This window comes from Nyctibius grandis, chromosome 5, assembly GCF_013368605.1.
Source record: "Nyctibius grandis isolate bNycGra1 chromosome 5, bNycGra1.pri, whole genome shotgun sequence".
In the NCBI taxonomy this organism is placed as follows: domain Eukaryota; kingdom Metazoa; phylum Chordata; class Aves; order Nyctibiiformes; family Nyctibiidae; genus Nyctibius; species Nyctibius grandis.
The window spans coordinates 75,399,363-75,424,771 of record NC_090662.1 but is presented as its reverse complement, the minus strand read 5'-3'; the positions used below and the strand labels follow the sequence as shown (position 1 = coordinate 75,424,771).

Below are 25,409 nucleotides of genomic sequence, written 5' to 3'. Positions count from 1 at the left end.
TGAGAAGCAAAGAGAAAACACTTGAAATTTCCTGCTGAGCAGTTAGTTTCTGAAAGGCTCAGACTGTGCCTGCCAGCTTATTAAAAGTCAGGAGACTAGAACTGTCTGATCTAGTGATTATTCAGATTTACTATTTTTCTTCCACACCAGGAAAATCGCATTTAAGAGCACCTGGGAAAAATAACTTCTTCACCTCTGTTCTGTGTGTGCATGTACATGTACATGTGCAAAACTCTGCCCCTCCAGTACTGGACCTGCACAGGAGGAGGTAGAGCATGCACCAAGGCAGAGCTGGTACCTGGGGGAGGTGACTGTCACACAAGCTTGAGCTGAAGGCAAGGGAGGGCTGGGTTATGTTCAACAGTTCCTTTGGCCAACAGTTGCACTTAGAGACCTCTATCAAGAGCAACTGGCAAGGCTGTACAGCTGAAGCGGGGGGTGAGGGCCTAGAGTCTCAGTGCGCTGCATTACTGTCTGGAGACTGCTTCAAAGAAGAGCTGATGGCACAGGAGCTTGCAGGAACTGCACAGGAGATAAAGCTGTTACAGCATGTTCAGTTGCATCTTGTACTCCAAAGCTGCCTGCATCCTACTGCAGGAAGTATTAAGAGAAACCATGAGAAGCGTAAGGAGAGAGCAATAGAGGAGCTAGACGGTTTGTACATTGACAATGGCAGAAATGGTATCCTCATGGGCTAAGCCTGTAGTTCATCAACAACTGGCACAATGGCGGCAAGATCAGGGGTCATGCTTACTTTAATTTTTCTTTCCAGGTATGTACCAGATATACGACACCCCCTCCACCCCAACCCAGGTTCTCACAGTGCAGGCACAACTGCTGGACTGTTGTGATTCCTCAGTCCATCCACTTAGGCGCAGGACCACATGGGCTCAACTTTAATGTGGGCTGTGTCCCAGCTGGGGCACTTCCTTCTATTCAGTGCCCAACCTGAAATAATGGGAAAAGGCAGGAGTCATGGTGTGGCAGTTCCTCTCATTTCCTTTATCACAAATTTGGGAGCTCCTCCACCCCTTTCTGAGGAACCATGTGCGATTGTGGAGACAGAAGGTAAGACAAACAAGGAGGGCGTGATCCAGTCCCTCCATGGCGATCATCAGGCTTTGCAAGGTGCCTTGTCTTGGCTAGTAGTGGGGGCGGCTCTCTAGGCAGGTCCCTAGGCAGCACCCTCTCTGTGGGATGGTGTCGGGATACAGCACATACCGTGTCAAGATTCTGTCTTATCCTGCCAGAAAGGACTTCTCCAGACCTGTCCTGGCTTCAGTCTACCACTAACAAGCCATGCTGCTTCTGGCAGCAGGGTATGTCACCTAAGACAAAATATTACATCTTCCCAGCTTCAGCTTGCTCCTTGGGTTCCCCGAATCCCCCTTTCCTACCCTGCAATGAATATAGTGGGTGGTGGAGGGAATGGAGCCATGTCCAGGTCTGAAGGCCCTTGTTAGCACAGGCTGCTATAGCTCTGCATTCTCACTTCACGTGAGGAAGGGCTCCTCACTCTCATTTTGAGAAATGCTGTGCCTGTCTCCACCTTCCACCAGAGCCTTCCAGCTGCCTTCCTGGCTGCAAAAGAACCCCCATCCTAGCTCCACACACCAAGCCACAAGCAACTGCCAGTTCGTCTTTCTAGCTGAATATATGCTCCCCACTGATTACCATCTTCCTTCCCGTCTTTGATTGCTTACATTCCCTCTCTCCCACCCTAGACCCATCATTTCCTGATTCTACTGTTTGTGTCACACAGAGACTTGCTGCCTACCTCAGCTACAGACAGCACTGTAGTCAGCCAAGGCTCTCTCCTCTGCAAAAGGAAATGAGGAAGTTGATTGCACGCACATCCATGCACACAGAGTGCACAATGACTTTTCCCAGCCAGAGAACTAGGAACCCAGCTCCCAACCCCAGCGCAGGGGCGAATCTGCAACCCACCTGGCTGGTAGTAATCATAGACTTTTATGCTGGCTGGTTTCAGGTTCTTCATCTGAATTACTTGTTCCAGTTGCAGAATGAAAGTCTGAGATTCATCGTTGAGCTCATGGAGGTGCAAAGAAATTAGCAAGGAAGGGTAGAAAGAAGTCATTGCATCTTCATCTTCCCTAGCTTGAATGTTTTCCTGCACTAAATCTTTCTAATCCACTAGAGATTCTGAATTTTAGAAATGGAATATGTGAATATGTGTGAGGCATAGCAAATGCTAACCCGTTGACAATGAAATTGGGCAAGCTTCCTCTGCCCACAGTTCTGCCAGTGCCCTTTCCCCATGCCTAACCCAGCCTTGGGCTTCTCACACAGCTCCTTGGCCTCTGGCCTCTGGCTCTCACTGTGCTAAACCAAATGCTTTTTTTTCCACTTACCTTCTCCAGATAAATGTAGACCACATCAGCTTTCGCTTCTATTTTCTTAACGATGGTTTGGCGCTCCAGCTGGGATAGGAAACAATAACACAAGGAAATTTGTGAGCACTTTCCTTAGGGCTTCCTGACCTGAAGGACCCTCTATTGTATTGAAGGGATGGTGTGGAGCTGGACTCCGTGTGGAACTGTGTCTTTCTTACACGTAAGGGTTTTAGTGGTTATGTCTTGGTAGTCCCTTCTGGACATCCCTTGTGAGCATCTCAGGGATGAACTATGCTGTCGCTGCTCAGTTAGAGAAATCTCACACTCTGGGGAGAAAAGGCCATGTGGACAGCACATAGACTGATGTGTTGGTCAGCAAACAGGTGCAGGCACCCGTAACGATTCTTGTTATCTCATCTCACTGACTGCTAGACTGCTCTTAAAGACCTGCCTGGGGGCTGTGCAAATAATTAATCTTTCAGTTTTATGGCTTAATTGGAAAAGAAAATATCTTTTTGCCTAGAACTAGGGTCTGTCTAAGAAATCTTGTTTTAGAATTTCTGGCAAACAAATCCTGGTGTTTAGCACACCCAGCAGAACATTTTGTTCCTGGCCCAAGGCAGAATAGTGTAAGTGGGAGAAGCTGAACCACCTCTTTTCTCCCATAGCTAACCCTTGTGGGCTTTGTATGGAAATGAGAGGTTTTGGTTCAATTACAACAGCAAAAGTCCCCTGCTAATTTAGTTACCTCATGGCCTGAAATGAACAGTTCCCAACAGGAGCAAGCAGGTGGGACCCATTCACCACAGCCACTTTTTTAATTCCAAAGTCCTTACCAACATCCTGGATCTGGGAGACAGAATGAATCCGGACAGCAGGGAGACCTCCACAATCACCATGTTGGATGTGACTCTGCTCCCAATGTAGCTGAAGAAGAAGAAACAGTCGGAAAGTCTGACTCTGTGAGAATAGTGCCCTCCCAGCCCCTCTTCGCTCCAACACCATACCCTGTGTGCAGGACCCTGAGCCAGGTAGTCTGTCCAGGACTGGGGACACAGCAGCCACTGCTCCCTCTTGCAGGAGATAGCCAGCGCCTTCCTTCCCCACCCCTTCCACCTACCAAATTAACCCTCTTTCCTGTCCACCCCAAGTGCCAGGTCCCTCCATTGCAGCCCTGAGGCTTTCCCAGCTGCTGTCCCCAAGCACAGAGGGTCTTGCTGGAGTAGGAAACAAGGTCACCTGGCAAGGATGCGGACGGTGAGGACACGTTCATTGGCCTGGCTACAGTTGGTGAGCTCTGTGTTGACATGCAGAGTGAAGGTTACAGCAGCCCGTGGGGGAGGCTCGTGGTACCTCAGCACCGTCTGCATGGTGAGCCAGGAAGGGAAAAGACAGGCCAGGCATGATCTCATGCAGGGAGAAGAGGGAGAGTCCTCCACCTCTCCTCTCTCCCATGCTTGTCCCACCACCTCACCTGAGCAAAGATGCAGCTGCTGCCATGGACCTGCACCAGGACCTGCCCCGGGACCTCTGCCAGTGCTGCCTGCTGCACCAGCAGCCGCTTCTGGCGGTTGACTTGAAAAGCCTTCCCAAAGCCTCTCTGGGACTTCACCCTCACAAGTGCCTGGCCTGATGTGCTGAATGTCCTTGCTGCGTATTTTGCTAAGGCTTGCAAGGCAACAACTGTGTCCTAGAGAGGGAGATACAGTCACCACTCTGAAAGCATCAGCTCTAGTGAAGCTGACTTGGAGCAGGAAGACATCAAAAGGACTCTCCCTGCCAACCTCGGGTGCAAAAGTATATCAGTCCACAGGGAGCTACTTGTTACCTGGGTGGAGGCAAAGCCCCCGTAGGCATTCTGCTGCCTGGTCAGCCATGCCACAATACCAGCTGCAGTTGTCATGTCACCTGCATGCACCTGTGGCTTAGAGAGGTATGCCAGGAGCACGTAGGCTGTCAACTCTATGTCCACTGACTGAGTATCAGGCCAGAAGTCTGTGGAAGCTGGAGAGCTTGGCTTGGGGCTCCAGTAGATTTGTCCTCCTGCAGAAGGAAAAGGAGCATGCAGGCTATCTGGAGAGGGCATAATTGGGGTTCACAGGAAACAAACACCTGAGTGCTTTCAGGGCTCCTTCAGCTCATTCCCTGTACTCAGGCCAGGATTTCTTTTTTCAGTTTATTCTCCAGGGCTTCATCTGGTCTTAGGTCACAGATTCCTACCTCCTCCCTCAAGAGAATCTTGAAATCCACCAGGCTGAGGTAACTCTTTCCGATAAGTCATCCTCGCAGCTTGTAAAATAACTTATTGTATTTTCAGTCACACAGTGCAGTTACTGAACAAATACAAGGAATACATACAAATACACATGTCGTTTTTAACCCCTGTAGCTGGGCATACATTACTTCGGATCCCAGCAGGTGAATGAGAAGCATTACCCCAACTAGCAGTCAGCACCTGATTTGATGGCCTGTTCCTCCAGTTTGTACAGCAGCTCTTGGGTTGTCTCATAGTTCCCAGCCAGGGCAAAGGCATAGGCCAGCACCGCTTCTGTGTAGATGTTGGTGATGTTGTGAACTGCCTGCTGCAGGCAGCGGAGGGTAGACTGCATCAGCTTGCCCTGTGTTGGGAGAAGAGACACATGCCAAACTCTGACAGGGGCAAAACAGGGAATGGGGGAGCTCATTGCAGGGAGCCAGAACAGCTCATTCCAGGGAGCTCCAGAGAAACCCATTAAATTACACTCTCTCTTGAGAAAACAGGCACTGCAGCCCCAGTGTGCACTGGGAGTCATAGTCACCAATCACTATTGCACCAAGCCGTTTTACAGCACCATCTCTTCTGAGGAATGACTTCATGGTTTGGCCAAAGACTGTCTCCCTCCCAGCAGCTGCCTATCTGTTCCTGGCCTGGAGAATGCCAGCATTATGAGCTGACATATCCCCATAGCGGTGCCCAGGCGTGGGAGCACATAGGAGAGGAGGAGAGAGTGTGAGCGTGCTCACCTTCAGCGGCTGACCCAGCTCCAGCAGTGCTGCAGTGACGTATGCCCCCAGGGAGATTTCATCATCCACGCTGCCCTGTGAAGCGAAAGCACCTTTCACTCTCTAAGTGGTGTCTGGAGGGTGCAGGCAGTGACTCCCCAGAAGGAAAAGCATTCCTTTTGCGTTCCCCACCCTATACCCTGCTATCTTTAATGCTGGTTGCATGGGGTGCAGGAATGACTTTCTAAGGTCCTTTGGGATCCCACAATCTTTTGCTGTCACAACATCTGTCCAGCCATTTTCCAGCTGTGCTGCCCGGCTTGGCCCTCATTTACCTTTAGGGAGGAGTGAAAGAGGCTCCCTTTGGTGGCAAAACAGCCACTGGGGAGCTGGTTTTGCTCAAGCCAGCGTAGGGCATCCTGGACATTCTTGTCGTCTACATAGATGTATTTTCTGGCTTGGCCGAAACTCTTGACTACAAAAGCTGTCAGCCTAGAAAGAGGATGAGTTGTAAGAGAAAGAGAAACACAAAAAAGGCAAAGAGAAAGTCAAAGGCCTCCTCGTGCTTGCCCCTGAAGTTAACACTGACATACTGGGGTGCCAAAAAAGAGTAATTTTCACACAGAAAGGCAAGCTAAAAGTGGAAATGGTCCACAGGACCCAAGTGGCTCCTCTCCCTCAGCCTGCCTCCACAAATGTACTACTCATGTACTACTGCTTTGCCCAGTGGTTTCGCAGGTGAAAAACCTCTTATCCCTTCTACTTTTACCCATTGCACTTCATGTCCCCAAATACCTAGAGACAATCTTGAATTCCCCATTTTCTTCTTCCCTTCCTTTCTTCATCTCTCCCAGCCCAGACACCACAGTGTCAAGCTGGGCCAATGCAGCTCTTTCAAACTCTCATAAGCAACGCCCTCCCTGGGGAGTTGATTTTTTATTGCTCTTCCCTCATCTACCTCCAGCCAGTATGTACCTCCCTTGGCTGCTGGGACACCACCAGCAGTACATGGTGTTGTCTGTGGGGCAACAACAGGGCCATAGAGACAAAAAGGGACCTCCCACCCCCTGGGACCACATCTTTGTTATTCCACTTTCCCAGAAACTCTCCTGCCCTGCCTCACTGCTTTTTCAAGTGGCTCAAGTCCCTCAATTTGTCTCCCTGCCAGTGAGATCCTGGGGTCTTCATCCAAAAGAAGGAACGCACATCCTATCAGCTTTCCCAGGCACATTAGCTGCTCTGACTCAGACAGGAAAAATCAGGAGTGACGGATATTTGCAGTGCTTACCAAGTGTTCCCTTCCCCATCCTGCTGCCCAAAGACACTGTAGGACCCATCTCTGTGCCTATAAAGAAGCTGCATCTGGTACCCTGTGTAGATGGGAACAGTGATTAATACAGCACAGTAACACAGAGGGTCCAACATTGACAGAGTGAGTGCAAGGGCAAGAGTTATTGGTAGGTTGGACACAGGGGAAGGCAGAAGAGCAAGGTGGGTCTGTTGTACTTGCCATTGCGCAGGAATCCTGTTGCCCTCTCCTTGATCTCAGGGGTCAGCTGCCTTGTCTTCTCCAGGTACTGCAGCATATAGACAATGGGGGTAAACAGCACCATGTTCTGCTCCCCACAGCCATGGGGCATCTGCACCAGACGGTCCAGGTTCTGCAGTGCTGTCCCCATGAGATCACCTACGCAAGGGTGTATGAAACAAAGCAAGTGTAAGTATGATTCAAGGTGCTTCTCAGCCAGGAAGTGGATAGTAGTGCTTTATCTGGTATTCAGTTTCCTCCTTTGGGGCTCTGCTGCATAATATCCATGGCTACTTATGTCAGGCCTGGCTTCATACCAGTTCTGGCATGGAGGTAAATGATCCCAGTGCAAAGAAGTGTATTGAATGGTAGGTATGTCTGGTCCCAGTAGCTTCTCCAAAGTGTTCTTTTGCAACTTACTAATGCTGAGAAAGATTTCTTCTCTCCAGGAGCTTCTGTTGTAGCAGTGAAACTTAACAGGGAGAGAGGATGGTTATGAATTTTGCTGATTGCATCTACATAGAACTAGCCAAGGTCCCAAAGTCCCAGTAAAAAAATGGCCTAGAGTCTCTGTTCCAAAGCCCTAGCTAGAAAAATAAGAGTTATTCTCCTCTGCAGATTACTTTTCCCATGAAAGCCTAAGTGCTAATTCAAAAATCTGAAAGCCTGATGTTGGCAAACCTTGCAGAGAGTAGAAACATAGCATCCTCTCTTTTGGGCAGTTTCATGTCAAATGGATCCCCTGACACCATCACCAAGTTAAGCCTTGCTCGTCTGTAACAGCAGTCAGTGAGCCCACAATAGAAATCACTTACCTGAGATGGAAATGGAAGCCATGGCAGATCCCTTTACTACATTGTCAGGGAGGCGAAGGGACACCGGTTCGTCAGCTGTGTTTCCTGATAACAACAGGATAAAGCTGTAGCATGAAAAATCAAGCCAAATGCATCTAACCAGAGGGACAAGACTGGTACAGTTAAATGGGACACTGCCTACATCCTGCTCATACAGACTGCTCCCTACACTGTGTCCCAGTCATCACACCAAGCTCCATTGCATGAAAACTTTTCAGATTAGAAGAGATGTGAGAGCTGCAGTCCAGGCTGAGGGCTCACCAAGCTTCACAACTCAATTCACTACACTTCACAAGCTTCACAAGAATCACAGTTGGTCATCACGTGGCAGGGGGACATCCTGGAGAGACTTGCAATGCTGCAGGGACAGGGTGGGAGGGCTGGAGCAGCTCTCACTGGTGACTATCAAGGCCCAGGAATGCCCAGGGGCTGCAGTGTGGGAAGACTACTACAGAGCAGGATTTTGCAACCTATACTCAGTGTCAAATTCAGTAGGACAGCACATGTGGAAGTAATATTTCTTGTTCTTTCCTGTCTAATAGGAAGTGAAATTTCCTATGTGAAAAATAATTTGAAAACATTCTTTCATCAGACCTCCCACAGTTTAATCCTACTCTCAGGTCTAGTCATTTCAGGCTGCAGGACCCATTCAGGCTGTCCACATACCTCCTCTCGGGCACAGAAGGGAGCTGTAAGTCTTCTCCACTAACACACCTTCTGGCTGCCAGGGCAGGAACATGAACATGGGACAGGAGAAACAAGATTACACAAAAAATTCCAAAACAGCAGTAAAATTTCAAAGCCATTTCAGGTCTGAATTCAGTGGTTAGTCCCCAGTCTGTCAGGGACTCCATCCTCCTCACCTTTGTCAGGTTCTGCACTGAAGCTGCCTGCTTCACTGCTCAAGAGAGCAAGAGCAAGCCTGAGGGATGGGATTAGTGAGCATATACAAAAGCTCATGTACAATGGGTGATGGAGCAGGGAAAGGTACAGGGAGAAACACAGACATCATGTACGAATGCAGCTCAAGAAAGAGTACTGCAAGAAGGTAATAGGCTTGGCTAGGTCCTGAGGGGAACAAAGCAAACTGAGCCACAGCCTTAGTATGCTAATGCTGGCCAAAAAATGAGGAGAGAAAACCACTTAGCCCAGCTCAGCCTCCCCTCCCCCAGTGGCAGGTATACTCAGAAAGCGAAGCGAGCCTGCTCTCATACTGACCCGGACCAGCAAGTTTTTGACCAGCGTATGCCTCCGCCTCATAGCAGCTGGCAAGAGCTTCCTGCCCCCACACCGTGGTGTAGTGTCCAGTACCTCTGTCCTCACTGTGATATTCAGAGTCCCTAGCAAATAAATTGAACAGAGCCTGTTTCTTACACCTGTGGCCAAATGGAGTCAACCTGCTTTAACTGATAGTGGTGTGAGATGCTTCGGGTGGCTGGTCTTCATAGCCTCAGCGGTTTGGCCAGTAAAGGTGAGTCGGCCAGTACTGATGGCTTGTTGAGACATCCTAAGCATGAGGGAACTAGGTAATGCCTCATCGACAGTGACTTCATTGCACTACGTACGACTGTAACAACAGAAGGCCCAGCAGCCCCTTGGACCCCGGTGTCCCCTTCCCATTGTATATGAAGCACAGCACCAGCAATAGAAGGTTCCCCCACCCACATCCATGTAGCCCCTTCCTCCCCAGCTGGTCCCACAGCCCTCTCTGCAAGAGTTCTCCATGCCACCCATTCAGTTCCTTCCCTCTGTGATGAGCCTGTCTAAGAACAAAGAAAGCAAGCAGACACAATGGATCACATGTTTGAACCACTAAGAATAAAATTCGGGATCCAGAGAAGGCAAGGTTCTACCAGCTTCTCTGGACCTCCCACTCCCTCTCACTTCAGTTTTAAGGTTACCCGTCACCGCTCCCATTTTTGCTGTCATACCCAGCTGGACTGCTGTCACATTCCACGTGAAGGTCTTGGACTCCTCTGCACAGAGACACTCCTTGTCCCTGCAGGTCTGGCATGGCTCCACCTGGAAGTCTGAGGATTTAGCCAGGGCCACGTGGATCTGAGGGAATGACAGATGCAGGTGAGTGACTGAGCAACTCAGGAGAGATGGCTTGGCACAACACGCTCTAAAACTGGAGGGCATAGTAGGTCTGTCCCACACAGTGTTACCTGTGGCACAGGCACACACCTGTATGCACTGCTGCAGAGCATTGAAGACAGTAGCTTCCAGTGTGAAGGTCTCTCCTCGGATGACAGAATATGGCAGTGACACATCCACAAAGAAGGGCTGGACCGTTCTGAGGCTTGTGGTTTGGGCAAGGCCAAATCCCCTCCCAGACAAGCAGAACGTGTTGACTTTCCACTCTGCAGCAGCAGCAGGTGCTGTGACCGGGACACTCCTGCTGCCATTGGAGCTGAGAGGATAAAAGTACCTGCATGAAGAAATTCATCCCACTCCACTGCAATGAGGAGGGCTCATGGCCCTGGGTGAGGGAAGCTATGCAGGTCCTCATGCTTGGATCAGCCTCTGCTATATTAACAATGACTCTTTCTCCAGTGGCTCACAGTAAGGCAGCTCTCAGCAATTTGTTCCCTAAAGCCATAAACCCTGCTTAAATGTCATCAGTAATGGCTTTATACTCTTCTCCTGAGCAAGACACTGCCTGAGCATTCCAGCTCTCTACACTCAGTCAACAGCATGATGTCAGTCAACAGTGTGGTGTTATGGAAAGCAGCAGCACCCTATCCTCCTGAGTGCTGATTCATCAGTCTTAATCTAAGCACTGTGGCAACAAGGGCTACAAATTTAGCTGGTGCACCCACCAAGCTGAGTAGTTAGTAGAGTGTACCCCAATGTGCGAAGAGAGGATACTTGGTGGTGTGTTCTTGAAGTGTATTGCTTTTCTCTAAACCTGTGTAGACTTCAGTTCTGCACCTCAAAGTCTACTAGTCCTTCAGTTTGACACACTGCAAATGCAGGGAAGAGCCATAAAATTCACATGCAGACCTCTCTTTACACCTATGGCTGGACTTTTGCACAAATGAAAGTCAGCCAAGACTCAACAACAATGGGATCATCCTTCTGTCCATTTGTAGTCTGGCATCACTTACCCAACAGAGAACAGATTCCAGATCCAAGTTTCAGGGAAATAGTGGTGAAGTCTTCCACGGGTCGAAAATTGGGGTTGTTCCTTAGTGATTCTTTGGTCTTCTGCAGAAGGCCCCCCTGAAAGAAAGAATAAGCAGTCTCACCAGAGTGGGAGAGGTGAACCCTGCCAATGATAGACAGCCTAGCACTGGGGCAAGAGGCAAAGTAAGCAGTAAGAGAGACGTTAGAATAGTCTGGGCAGAGGAAAACACAAGGGAGTAGGCTGATTTGGTAGAAGAGGGAAAACAGGAAGGGAAAAGAGAGTGGTAACAGCAGAACCAGCTTGCACTGGTTGCAAGTTTTCCAAGACTTGGTTAGAGAAAGCCCCTTGCTGACCTGACCCAGAGTTGGTGCTAAAGAGACTAGGGACCTTCAGAGAGCCATTTTAACCAACACTTCTGTAATTCTGTGTATAACAGTACTGTTTGCTTGTCTGCAGAAAACTCACAGCCCTCTGCAAGGAACAGTTTAAATATCAGCAGGCATGTGAGCCAGTTTAGTATGATTATCTAGTGCAAACTGAGACATAGAGGAAGGAAGTGACTGTCCCTGCAGCCACAGTTGGGGACAGAAGCCAGGTCTCAGCACAGCCTGTGGAGTAGTCACTGGGAAACAGATCCTGGCCCACACTTGGGGTTGTCTGTGCCAGGAAAGAGAATGCCATCCTTTAATGTCAGGGAACATCCAAGTAGTGACATTCTTCAGAGCCCTTTTTCTAGGGACTGGGTCATTCCTGCCAAGGCTGGTGGACCAGGCAGCTAGGCTGTGGCAGCAGCACCCATTACTCCTGAGAGAGCCAATATCCACCACCAGCAAACCCCAGAGATCAGAGGGCTCTTCCATCTGGGTGACCTCCTGTGCCAGGTAGGTTGAAAGTGCAGCTCACCCATGGTCGGCTTCCTATCCACCCGATAAAAGCACTGAGATGGCTTCTTGATTACAAGGTTTGAGAAGATTTTCAGCCCCATGTTCTGTTAGGAAAAGAAGGAGGGCGGGGGAGGTAGAAAAGCTTCTGTGAGTGGGGAAGAGTGGCCACTGCTCTTCAAAATGACTCTGAAAACCACTGGGGCCAGGACAGCCCAGTGCCCAAGTGGCCCAGAGCAGCACTGGCCCAAGCAGACACAGTGCTGAGGGAGGCATGGCACGGCCTCCCTGATCCCTTCTTTCTCAGGAGGTCACTAAACCACCATCTCTCTTCTGGAGGACCCTGGGATGTCTTGCTCCTCTCAATGCATTTCCAGTGGCAAGTGTACAGAGGAGAGGCATCAGTGTCCTACCCCTTCCCTTCATGCATGCTGGAGGGAATTGCTGGATGAAATCTGCCCTCTGAAGTCATACAGAGGTGTGATGGCGAGCACACCCCCATTCAGCCCCTGGGGCTGTGACATGGGCCTGTCCACAAGCACAAGAGATGTCTCTATGCTATGAAAGAGCCTCCTAGGATGTGACTCTATTGCTAAATAAAAGAGGACAGGGTCTGATTCCCAGGTCCGAGGCCAAATGACACTGCCTGTCTTGTGTCCATGCTGCTTAAGGCTAGTCCTTTCTAGAGATCTGCCTTAAAGACATCAAGAGATCTGCCTGGGAACAGCCCAAAACAGTGCCAGAGAGCAGGCTAACAACTAAGCCACATCAACAACCTGTAGTCTAATGCTTGGGATCACTCCCTATCTCTCTTTTCTCTAATACTGTAGACAAACAGTACACAGCCCAGGACCTCATTCCCAAGCCCAAAAAGCTGGTCCAGGATCTCTTAATCTTGCTTTCTGCATCTGTGGAGGGCAATACAGGTGTTCATACTCATAATAGGATTGTACATCTCTTGAGAGAGCACAGCTAGGTGAGGACAGACAGCAGAGGCTGTGTGGAGAAGGCAAAGCCATCTCAGATTGCTTGGAGGGAAATATAGATGCTCATAATTTCAACAGCTCTAGGAAAAGTCACGAGGTGATTACCCGGAAGAGGTTAAAGATGTCAGGCTGAAAGGAATGCTGTGGCTTCCCTCGTAGCAGAGATGATGTGTACTGAGGCTGAACACAGTGATCTGAATGCTCTTCTACTTGGGCAGGGTATCCATGTCGGTAGGCAGCAGGGAACAAACCATAGATCTAGGGAAACTCACAGGCAGGTAAGAATTGGGCAAGCAGCAGATACCTCCAGATGCTTCACTCCACCCTCCCCTAGCATACATATCTGTTTGTGCCCATCTCCCTAGGCAGACCCCGCTTTCTCCTCCACACAAAGACCTCCTCTTTCACTAGCCTCCAGCTCCCCTTGCCACAGCCCCTGCCTGCCTCCCCCAGCTCATCCATCACTCCTGTTTTTTTGCCTGGTTGCACAGACACTCACCATTTGGCTTGTCAGCTTGCTCTCTGGTCTCACGAAGAACATGTTTTCATCCACTGCCTGTACCGCACACAGGGAGCCAGGGGCTGCCTGCAGTTGGATCTGCACTGTTGACCCTGGGTAGGCTTCTTTAGCTGGGAATCCCACCTTGACCTTGAGCAACACACCAGGAAAGGAAATATGACAAAGAGAGAAAGAGGGGCGAGGAGGCTGACAGACAGGCAGCACAAACAGAAAGAGGGAGACCAGCTGGAGTCTTCCCTGCTCAGCCACTGCTATGAACAGAAGTCACTGCTGAAGCTTTCCTGGTCCCTTGGCACTGTGCTACAGACATCCCCTTCCTCTCTTCTCCCCAGTTCTCTCTTTGAAGGATCTGAGGGTCTCCTTCCCTCAGGCCTACTGACTCCTGCTTGCCAGCCCTCCCCCAGCCGCAGGAGAGAGTCTCACCTGGTTTTCAAAGCACAAGGCAACATCAAAATGGATGCTGTCAGCTGTTACCCCTCCGTTGGGGAAGATGGCGTACACCACTAAGGAAGGTGATGGGGTGAAGTCAGCGGTGAAGGTCAAAGGGATAGAGAAGGAGCCCTTCAGCACTGAGGAAGGAAAGGCAAAGTGTTTTCATCACAGCCCTACCGAGAACTCCTTCTGCCCTCCTTGTTTCTGCTTTATAATCCCACAATGTCAAACCAATTCCTGCTGCTGCTGTCTGCCCTCTCCCTCCATTCTCTGACACCATGTGCTCCATCTTCACACAGGTCCTCTCAGTCTCTCTTCCCATCATTGTTTCCCTCATTCTGTCTTTTCAGCCTCTTCCAGCTGACACAATTACTTCCTCAGCCTCCCTCTGTCCTGACTGCCCAAGACCTATAGATTCAGGGAATTTGGGAGAAACTCTGGCAACTCTCACTGTCTGACATAGAAACCCACGGGGTGCAACTGTTTCCTGTTGTCCGGCTGCCGCAGACTTACTGTTCAGCTTCCCAACCTGGACACTCTTCTGCCCTCTGACAACAATTCCAGTTTTCCCAGTGACCTGTGAGAGGAGGGACATGGGATGAGCAGACTGCTGTTTGCCACCAGAATGCAGTCACACTCACCCATGTGCATCTTGCTCTCTTAAGCAACCTCAGAAATAAACTGTGGGTCCAATCCAACCCCACACCTTGGCTCCAGCAGATTTGCAGACATCACCGTGTGGAAGGAGAAGCTTTAACATGTGAGATTCTGGTCTGGTCTGTCCAGCTAGGACAATGGATGGGTGGGTTCACTGGAGATATGTGAGAGACAGCTAAGGTATTTTCCCTCTAGTAAGCAGGTCTCCAGACCAAACTAAAAGCCATTTCCACTGAGCAACTGTTTGATAACCAGAGTGAAAAAGTGCTCGCCCATCCAGTTTTAAAGGCAGAAGAGTTTGATAATAGACTCTGCACAAGATACTTCCCGCTGCAGCCTTGCAGACGCTAAGGGGGCGATGGGCTGCAAAGGTAGAAGACTCCTCCCATCCATGGAGGTGACTGGGGCCTTGATACCAGGATCACATTGTGGCCAGGCTGAGCTCTACTGGGTGTAGTGTTCACCCAGTTCTCCAAGAACAAGTTTTTCCTGTCATCCCTCCAGGGATGATCTAAATTGCACCCTCAATGTTTCATTGGGGTCTGGTCCCATCAGTGCAGCCTTTTTCCCCAGGCTCTCTACTACCCTTACTCACATAATACGCAAAACCTATACGGCTGGTGTCTTCTCCCAGATCATCCCGACTGAGTGTGAAGGTCACCTGGACATTCTGCTTCAGCCCACAAGGCAGTGTTTCTGTGAATGGGTGTATGTCCAAGAAGCTCTTGGTTGTGACATGGAAGGGCTGCAGGTGATGGTAAGCGTTTGTGTAACTGAAGTCAGTTTTTCGAGGTGTGTGCGTGAGATCCTCCAGTGTGAACCTTCCCTGAGAGGGGACCAGAGACACACAGAAATCAAGAGTTTCATGCTTCAGTGCTTTGTTAGGATGTCATCAGCTTAGTTTGGGAAAGGCTGTTGCTTGGTGCCTTCCTGCTGGCTCTGCACAAGCAGAGCTGTGTGGGGAGCCCAGGCCTGAGCTGGCAGGGGGGCTGCAGGGCGGGAGTGGGGAGCACTGGCAGAGCTCAAGGATTCTCACTTTCTTGTATGCAGAGGTGAAATTTACCTCCAAAGAGACTGATGAGCTGTTCCAGGCAGTTGTGTCCAGGTTGAACGATGCTATTCCACTGCCATCTGTGATGTATGTTTTGATAAACCGACGCCTCATGAACTTTATCACGAGATAAACTTTTCTGTTTTTCATACCATTTCCATAGTGATCTTGAAGCTTAATCTGTTGACAACAGAATGAGTCAGAAAAGCCAAAGTCAGATATTTCTTCCAGAGTCATACACAAAACCTTCCTCCCTCTGACAAACATAGAGCCTCCTATGTAGGTGGCCTTAACTTTAGTATGGCCTCAAGAAGACAGGACACCTACAAAGCTCCTTCATCTCTAAAGCTAAGCTGAGAGTAATTAAAACCTGTCTGCTCCAAAAGGTGTATGTGGCTAGAGCATAAGGAGCTCATCTCCTAGCCAACAGCTGAGACACCCTTGCATCCCAGCATCCCTGCTGAGACATCACTCATGGCTCCCAGCAGAAGCTGGAGGTGTAACCACATCAGGGAATCTGAAATGCAGCAACTGGAGCTGCAATGTCAAGTAAGGTGACACACTGCAAGGTAAAGTACTTTGTCTGGGGAACAGAAAATGTTTGGGGTCAGCAAAATTTACCAGACACAAATTCCTTGGCAAATGATGGGGAGGGAAGAAGCGAGGGAAAAAAATCACCTTCCCCTTGTAGGGTACTCCAGGGATGTAATATTCATTTGGTGTCTCAAACACTGCCCTTGCAGCTGTCCTGGAGATGAGGATTTGGCTGGAGGTGTTGATCTGCACCCCTGTTGGAATGCAGAGTGCAAGGGAAGCAAGATCAGTACCGGAGATGACTACCGCACCCTAGTTTAATCTCACTTTGTTATTCCCAGGCCCTCTAAGTGGAGTGTCTCAACCTTCCTGCCCGACACCAGCACCCTTCAAGGTTTGGAGGCTGTTCCTGTGGCAGCTCCTTCTTTAGTTAAGATGTCTTCAAGCTCCTCTGTGGCCTTACGGACCATGCTCCCAGCCACACCTCATCTGCCTGCTGTTGGCAGAGTAGCTCTCCATGGGCACAACGAGTTCCTCGGGCAGGACCACTCTCCCTGTCCTGTGATGGTCCCAGCAGCAGGTGGAGGAGAGGGGGAGGTGTGCCCACTCTGACCCTCATACCCCCAGAATGGTCCCTATCGCCCTTGCACCTTCTCTGCTCAACCCCTGGGTACCTGTGCTCATCTCCAGGAGAGAGGCTTCTACATAAAGCTTGCCGTCTTCCTCGCTGGGAGTCAGGTTGAAGACTGACGTTCTTACAGAAGTGGTGAAGCACCCCTTGCTCGTGGTCTGCAATAGGAAATGGTAGATATTATTTGGGGCTGGGGAGAAGGGAAGGAGTCAGAAGTACAAGGTATTAGTCATTCTGTCATAACTGTTGACTGCAACAAGTAATAATGCAGACTCATATACAGATAGATATGGTTCACATTTTAAATTCTGTATTTTTTATTTTATATGCATGAATATGTGTAATTCATATTGCAAAAATATTAAACAAAACACGCATCACAGTTTTATCAAAGTTACAATATTGGCAACTTTCCAGCTTTAGCAGAAAACTAAAGACTGCAGTAATTGTATCACAGAGCAAATATATGAGTATTTTAATAGATCTAGCTAAAAGAACTGCAGAATCAAATGAAAATTCAAAGTAACGAATCATTTCCATTACAACTTACCATAACAAGTCATAATGACAAATCATAAAGCATGAAAAGTTTTCAACCATACGTGTACAAGGGAAGAGCCCAGCTATGAAATATTTTGTTAGGAATAGAAAAAATGGAAAATATAAAAATACACAATATATAAATATATAAAAAGAGAAAATAAAGTATAAAATCCACTGTGGGATTTGGCTATGGAATCTACTATGTCTCTACCACATGTTAGTGTCCTTGTGCAGCTCCAGGATAGGTTCACCTTAACACAGTAATTTTGCACCTGAGAAAGCCCTTGACACTTAGTCCTGTGTGGTGCTCCTTCACTACCCATGTATCTTCCAGGATTTTACGCACCAGACCGCTGTATTCCCTACAGATGTCCTTGCTGGCATTTTGAGGACGCCTCCTTGCCTTCTGGCACAAAGTCACCCGCATGGTCCCTTGCACTGCTTTCCCATAGCTGTACCTGCAGGGAGAACACCAGAGGAGCTGCCTAGCAGAGGCACTGTGTGTTTTGCTGAGCACATAGCTCCACACAGGTGGCCTTCCTGATGAAGGTCTTAATGCAGCTGGTAAGCTGGCAGGTGTGAATGAAAATATAGCACATTGTGTACTTGAGGAGTGCAATAGCACAGTCCTGCATCCAACAGAGGCAGAAACAAAGCACACAAAAGAAAGGACCCACACGCTCCAAAGCTCTCCCACTCCTGGGGGCTTGCTGTCCCGGAATTGCAGGCAGACAGAGAGCTGACTTGAGCTGATGTGTCCACACAGTACAGTGCAGCATCCAGTGGAGATATTAGCTCAGGTGTGAAAGCAAGAGAAACCGGTGTCCCTGCAGACAGCAACAGCAAGTGCATGTTATGACAGGAATAGAGCTACAGAGTGACCTCAGACCTGCCTCCCCATGGGCTTATCTCATGATCTGGACTCTTGTTTCCATCATCAGACCTGCTCTGCTGTTTTTTGCAAGGTATAGCAGAAGCGTGCCCTTGTCAGTGCAGACATTTCCCCTGCCTGCCTTGCTGCCTTTCCCTGCTTTGACTCGTCTCTGGCTTTCCCTTTGGAGCAATGCTCCTGACAGTATCAGTAACAGGAGGACATCTATGACCCATCCTGTACTATTTTCTACTAGAGCTTCATATGGTCTAATTTTAAATGTCCCAATTAGTGAGAAATTATGTCAGAGCAACAGCAAAGAGACACCAAAAATCTCCAGACAACCCAGCCCCAAATACAAATGAGCTCACCACCTTTATCTGTGGGGAGATACACCACAGATAAATCACTACAAAGTGATTTCCAGATCATTCTCCTTCCTCCTTTGTCTTTATACCGTCTGAGGTCATGCCTTCCTTCGCACCCTCGTCTGCTCAGTTTTTGCTAATGACTACATAACTAGAAAAACCCACCTGCTGCTTCTAAGAAGATAATAAGTTCAGCAGCATGTAAGTGAGAAGGAACAGCATCACCTTCTAAAGAAACACCAGTTCCTACTCCTGAGTTCCTACTCAGCAGATCAGTCCCATATCAGATATGTGTTTTTCCCCACATAAGGTCTTTCAAGGCTGGACACACACAGCTTCCAGAGTAGGGTATCACTTGCCTAGGACAAGTCTCCCTATAGCTGGGTGGTCTCTCCCAAGTGTGGCTCATGTACCTCTTCCCCAAGGAAGAACCCACCAGTTTGACTCTTGCACTATTTTGGATTCTTAGAAAAGAATTACTATGTTTGGCCCTTCTTGAGCTACTTCTCCTTGATGGATTCAAGAGATAGGAGACATATGGAAGGAGAGACACTGTTTTGATGAGCTCTTTCCCCAGAACATCCTCCTTACCTGCCACACACACGCAGTGGGAAAGTTTTATCTGAAGCATAAATCTGAGCTGGTCCCTCGAAGAAAACATCAAACTTTTGCAACACTGGAACAAAACCCACAGAGTTACTCCATCAAAGGCAACAGACTACATAGACATGGGATCACAAAAGGGAAGAGTGTGTTCACATAAGGCTGGATTCCCATGAAAGAACATGTTCATGAGGTAAAAGCAAGGACTAATTAAAAACAGGGAAACAAAAGAAAGAAACCCCTTTTTTCCCCCAACATACGAACAGTTTCACAGAGGTCTTTAGTGTATTCTCACTCTGTGCCAGCCTAGTTGTTAGCAGATGCCTTCTCGAAATCTCCAGCACAATCTCCTTGTGTTCATTTCTGATACTGCCCACTCTATAGGTTTGTGTTTAATCCTAGCTCTCAGACAGTAAATCTTAGTTTACAATGTTTGGCTATATATTGTTATACAGACAGAAACAAACAACATTTTCCATCCCATTCTTTGATCTCCATACTCCATCTTACCACGTTCCTCGACCTTAAAGGTACTGGATGCTTTTGGGTTCACCACATTGATGGTGTAAGTCCCCAGAGAGACTTCGGCAGCTAACTGGAAGGAGAGATCTGCAATGCCCTGTTTTGGTCTCAGATCCAGCCACTGGCCAATGCGGTTTTGGTTTGGGTCCTGCAGTCCGAGGGAAGGAAAGAAGAGGCCGTTGTCAGCAACACCTGCTGTTCTCTAACCCGAGCCCACTGGATTCAAAGGTGTTTCAGAGATTTCAGAGGCTTTCACAGGTTTCTGTTGTTTTTTCCCCAGATAGTGCTGAAGTGACCTGAGTGCTGGAGCATCAATAGAGGTGAATCCAACCCACCCAGAGTTACTCTACTCTGTACTGCCATCAAAAAAAAAGGTATGAAAGGTCCTGACATTTAGACTCTCCAGTCTTATGTAAAGATGAACTGTAAGAGTTAGCTAAAGCCTGGCTGGTGTTCCTGAATGTAGAAATGGATGGAAGTTGAACCATTTGGATTGCCAGTGCTTGTTAACAAGAAGCATGTGTGCAGAGTACGCACGTGCGTGTATATACATAGATCCTAAGAAAAGTAACTTGACTCAGTAACACAGCAGCCTAGGTATTACCCACACTGAAATACCTTTCTTCATAACACCTGAGGAGTCTGAAACACCCACCTGGACTTCCACTACGGAGTACTGCAAAGCAAAGAGACAGCAATGTCAGAAACTGGCATGACATAGCAACCCTCATATAAACTTATCTTACCCACCTAGCCCATGTGCTGTGACAACAACGCCAGTCCCAAACATTATAATCCAAGGAACTTGATCCTACCGAAACCAGGAGAATGGCTTTGAAATAGTAAGGAAAACACGTAACATAAAAAAGTCTGTGCTGTTCTTTGGATTTGCTTTTTGATCTCTGAATTTTTAAGCAGCACTTTGATAGATACTCTACAACTGTGAAAGGTAGAATTTACTATTAAAAAAAAAAAGGAGAAAAGTAGACACTCACAAATACCGTAATCCCAAGTTCAAAAATATTAAAAGGCATTAGTTTTGTAGCATCAATTCCAAGAATTAGCAGAACTGCATCACCTGTAGGACCCATATTTTCCTGTAAAATCCCTGGCCTAGGAGGTAAGGCTTAGAGATATGAACTACTGCTGATTGCAGCTGAGGGTAACAGGGAGGGACAAAGAAGGACATACTTCAGCCCTTCTAGGCCTATTAATTCTCTGTTTTTTCTTATATCGCTGCAGCTATCAGTCTGGAGGCAGTAGTGGTGAAGGGCATGTGATTTGGGAGCAGGAGGCATAAAGAAGCAGGAGCAGGGGCTTGTGAGAGTAACTGGTCTGTAACTGAAGGCCACATGTAATTCACATTATTCATCATTCTAAGCTTTCATGCAAGTTATCATAGGCAGCTCTGTTTTCACTGAAACAAAAAAAAATGTGCAGGTTAACTATTTTCATAACTTGAATCTAATGTCAATGCTAAAACAAAACATGCCGGTGAACGGCACCCATGTTATCTCCAACCCATCTAATTTACAAACCATACGTTATAGCTTTAATGCTGCAGTGTACTCAAGCCTCATAATAGCTTTGGTTAAACATGACCTCTTTTGAATTTTCATCACAGCATTATTAACAGTTATAATGCTAATTATACTCACACATAGACATCAAACATTTACAGACAAATATCTTCATGAGCCAATTGTAGGCATGGAAGCAAATGAATTGTTTACTCTAATATCTAACTAATATAAGAGATATGACTTCTTTGTTCAGGGAGGAGAAAGGAGTGTGTGATCCTAGACCTGCACCAACAGGCTGAAAAAGAGGAAATGTAGTCAGCAATAAAGAAGTTGGAAGAATCTCTCCCTTTATTTCAGTCTAGAGGGATTTGATCCAACTCTCTGCTCATGTGTGCCCTTCCGTATTTATCTGTCATGGCATGAATTCCTATTGGCTCTCCTTAAATTGCTTGAGGACAGAGGAGTGTGAAATAGCTATAGCTGCTGGCTGCAGGTGTAATTGCTTACCATAGAAAAATGCTAGTCTTGCAGTTTCCTGGCTAGCACATATGCAAGTCTCTGGCAACTTCTCACTCCCTTGACACAGGGAGAATGAGCTGCTGCCAGCAGCAAGTCGGTATAATCTGGTTGTACTGTTTTCTCTCTTTTCTTTTTTTTTTATAATCAGTTCATGCGTATCCTTCTGCATATCAATTAATGTTTCTTAAAATTTTGCAGATGCGTCACAGCTTGCTTCAGACCCTCCTGCCATCCTTAGGTGCAACACACTCCACAAAGCGCTGAGCTTTCCAGAGCTGTGGGAGGGGAGCTTCGAGTCTGTACACAGCTTGTCTGGTAATTGTGCCCATGGCCAACAGCCCATGGATATCCCAGAAGCCCTGCCTGTTTTTTGGCGGGGAGGGGAGGCAGGTGTGTGCAGCTCCTGGGCTGCCCTGTACTAACTCACCTAGCAGGGAGCACTGGCACACTCCCCAGATACCATCAGCAGCACCAACCCTCCCACCGGCCAGCAGCCATCCTGTGAGAGCAACAGCACAGCCGTCGGCAAACGGGCACTGCTGTTCCAGTTTAGGCTAGTAGAGGGTTGGCGTTGGCCGCCCTGGGTGCTGCAGACATTGGGACTATCTCAGCCTCCACGGCATGGGGCTGGCAGAGGAGGCAGAACTGACCAAGAGAGCCCGGAGACTTCCTCGCCTCCACTTAGATGGGCTTTACCTTGCTGTTAACGGGAGCAAAATCTTCGGTCAATGTCACGATCCGGAATTTCACTGAAGGAAGAAAATGGAGAACAGCACATTATAGAGACAGAGTGTGTTCAGGAACGGACTTGCCCTGCACTTGCCTCACCCTGAAATTACAGTTCCCAACACAGACCTACCGGCAGTCCCACACCTGCCCTGCGGCCCCCCTTAGCCTTTGCCCAGCCCTCCTCTCTGCCTCTTCCACCCAAACGAGTGTCAGCAGCACAGCAGCTAGCCTCATGAATTTAGGGTCTTTCCCACAGGCTGCACCCGGAGCTACCCTTACATTTCTTCGTCTGCAGTGTAAGCAGACCAGTCCCATCTGGCCCTGGCCAAGAAGATCGCGTTCAGGTCTGCTCCCTTTTCCAAGCCAGCTCTGCTCCTAAAGTGTGTGAGACTGACCCTTCCAGTCCCCTCCCACCCCTAAAACGTGGTGCACAGATACATCACTCCAGAAGGCAGCAGATAGCTTCCCCCTCCATTCCCATGGAGGCCACATGGCACAAAGCACTTGGCATGCCACTCACGGGAAATTGGGAATAAAGTTGTAGAATCATAGAATCATAGAATTGTTTTGGTTGGAAAAGCCCTTTAAGATCATCAAGTTCCACCGTTAACCTAGCACTGCCAAGTCCACCACTAAACCATGTCCCTAAGCACCACATCTACACGTCTTTTAAATATCTCCAGGGATGGTGCCTCAACCACTTCCCTGGGCAGCCTGTTCCAGTGCTTGACAAAGTCCAGGTAGGTAAAGGCAAGGGAACTGTTGGGGTGCTCCATGCAGTGCTCACCTGTCTGTCCTGGGATATAGATGGGTTTATCCGTCTGGATGAAGGTGCCTGTTCCAGCCCTGCGGATCAGGACTTGCTTCTCCTCATTTGCATTGAAGTAGGGGCCATTGGAGATGCGCAGGTGGACAGTGCCCACCTCCTGGCTGCCTGCAGGTTGGGGGACCTAGGACACAAAAGAGGAGCCACCAGGTTAGGAGGCAGTAGGAGAGGACAAGATGGCATCAGAGCAGTGCTCTTCTCCTTGCTCTTGCTGCACTGTGAAGTCAGCCTCTTCTCTGTCTTACTCTGAAGGCCAGCACAGGGTGTCCCCTCAGTGGCTGAGGGCTGTGTCTATGGAAGCACAGGGGTCAACGCCTTTGCACTTGGGACAGATCTCACATGAGAGTAAAAAGGAGCCTGTTATGGCACAGAAATTGTGTCTGCCCCTTCACGGGGCCGCTGTTAGACCCTGCATGGAGCGAGATGGAGAAGACTTAAACCAAGGGAAGAAAAGGTCTATGTTGATGAGAAATCTGTTTCCTAGAGTGTGTAGGTCACAGAGGCTGAAATCCACTCTTATTCATCAGTGCAAACCAAGGAAATAAGATTCATGAGTTTGGCAGATCAGAAAGACTGTGCTGAGCTTGTGTGCACACCCTCCCATGTCTTTCCTAGTACTTCAGCCCATTTTCCAGTCCTTAAAGAGAAGCTTGGAGGGAAGCAGACATGATGGGAGGCTGTCTGAGATTAAAGGTCTGGCTCTTCCTGCATCACGATTCATAAACGACACCCTGTGACAGTGCTTCCTTCTCAGAGGAGAGAATGAGATGCACAGTTGCCATTTGGGTGTTTCTAAGCACCTCCATCCTCCTCAGTCCTTTGGTGCCTGGCCAGGCAGCCTTCCTTCAGTTTGCCACCAGGATGGACTGTGAGATACCTGGCAGGAGCAGTATCATACAGACAGACAAGGGCAGGGAACAAAGACACCAGGCTCCCACTAAACACCCTCCCTGATTTTGCATTCACTCCTTTCCATGCCCTCTCTCCTCCTGTCATCCTCATTCTCTATTTTTCTGGTGAGAAGAGTCATGAGCCAAAAGAGCACTCTAGGAGCTGCCAGCTAGAGATCACTGCCAAGAACAATCCCCACCTGAAATTTGGAGCACTCAAAGACCCAGTTGTTCCGGACAACCTTGCGGTAGAGGCTGAGGTTGCCAGATGGATGCACAAGAGTTAAGGCCACACGAATAGGCTTCTCCACACCACGGAGGTCCAAGCACACCCTCTGGGAAGAGGGGTAGGGCAGTGCAGCTGGAACGATGATCAGGTACCTCCTGCAGTGGGGAAACAAGACATTACATCTTGGGAGTAGTTTCATCCACTCTTGGCACTAATACTCTGTGGTCTCAGGAAGTAGGAGGGTTTACCACCTCCCTGGGGGCAGGAGGAGCTGCTCGAGTGAGAGGGACAGATTAACAATGAGAGTGTGAACCTCTCACAGGGGTGATGGAAGGTATATAGTTAATTTAAGATAAATACAAGAGAAATGCTTTCTGGTGACCTCAGGTCACACTGGTGTGTACGTCGTTTTGGAGGATGCTACAGTAGTGCAGAGAAACATATACAGTAGAGACCATCTCTGATTCTGCAAAGGGAACCATTCTTAGGTATTCCCAGTACACATGGAAAACGCCACAGTCCAACCCCTCAACAGAAGAGGATTCGTCCTTCTTGCTTTGAGAAGGCTCCTCAACTACCTTGGCAGCAGACTGGTTCTTACTTAATCATCCCCAGCCCTGCAGCCGTTTTCATTTGCCCTTCACTTGATCCTACACCTTTCCCTTCAGCCTCAGACTGCAATCCCTCACTCTTCTAGTTCCCACCGCCAGTCCTCACCTAGTCCTTGTACTGCAGCGATATCCATGAGAGATGTTCCTACTTTCACGAGGATCCTGTGTTTATAACAAGGTTTGTGGTGTGCTGCACACCACCCCATGTCTATACCTTCCAGGGGATGACTCACAGGGTCCCATGGTCTCTCCCTGCTGTCCTGGCCCCTCCCTCAACATCACAACTATAAATCATCAGATTTTTAAATGGCACTTACGGTTGTCCCATTATCCCCAGGGTGTAGAGCAGGAAGCTCAGGAGGGAGGGAGTCCACATTTTCATGGGAGACTCCCAGAGAGGTGGATTCCTCTGGAGGGCTGGTCAGGAGAGAAGGTAGGGTGCAGCTTCTCTCCTTCCAAGGTCTCCAGGCCACCTGCTGTTGTTGCCGTTTCTCCCAGGAAGCAGACAAGAAGCCCCAAAATTTCCTTCCTTCTGCCTCATTCCTGTGTTTATAGTGCTGCAGGCACAGGGCTGCACCACTCAGGATATTACCCAGCCAATCCAAGTCTTTCTGGACTCCAGCCTCCCTGTTCTC

At 48.6% G+C, this 25,409-nt stretch overlaps 1 protein-coding gene across 1 annotated transcript; it reads right to left on the bottom strand.

Annotated features, from left to right (window-relative positions):
* Positions 1–1,778: 1,778 nt before the first annotated feature.
* On the bottom strand, positions 1,779–25,150 carry LOC137663661 (alpha-2-macroglobulin-like protein 1). Its single transcript, XM_068401110.1, has 35 exons — positions 25,092–25,150; positions 24,135–24,318; positions 23,006–23,168; positions 22,186–22,238; positions 20,103–20,123; positions 19,436–19,595; positions 18,914–18,998; positions 17,430–17,541; positions 16,584–16,698; positions 16,054–16,163; positions 15,388–15,555; positions 14,920–15,150; positions 14,181–14,244; positions 13,659–13,804; positions 13,215–13,364; positions 12,821–12,973; positions 11,752–11,836; positions 10,829–10,943; positions 9,906–10,131; positions 9,650–9,776; positions 8,937–9,058; positions 8,385–8,439; positions 7,680–7,763; positions 6,847–7,023; positions 6,625–6,706; positions 5,672–5,828; positions 5,358–5,432; positions 4,810–4,972; positions 4,183–4,397; positions 3,829–4,044; positions 3,594–3,718; positions 3,191–3,281; positions 2,373–2,441; positions 1,948–2,050; positions 1,779–1,819 (listed from the first exon to the last, which is right to left on the bottom strand). The coding sequence occupies exons 1-35, from the start codon at positions 25,148–25,150 to the stop codon at positions 1,779–1,781; spliced, it is 4,302 nt and encodes a 1,433-aa protein (XP_068257211.1).
* Between the last annotated feature and the right edge of the window lie 259 nt (positions 25,151–25,409).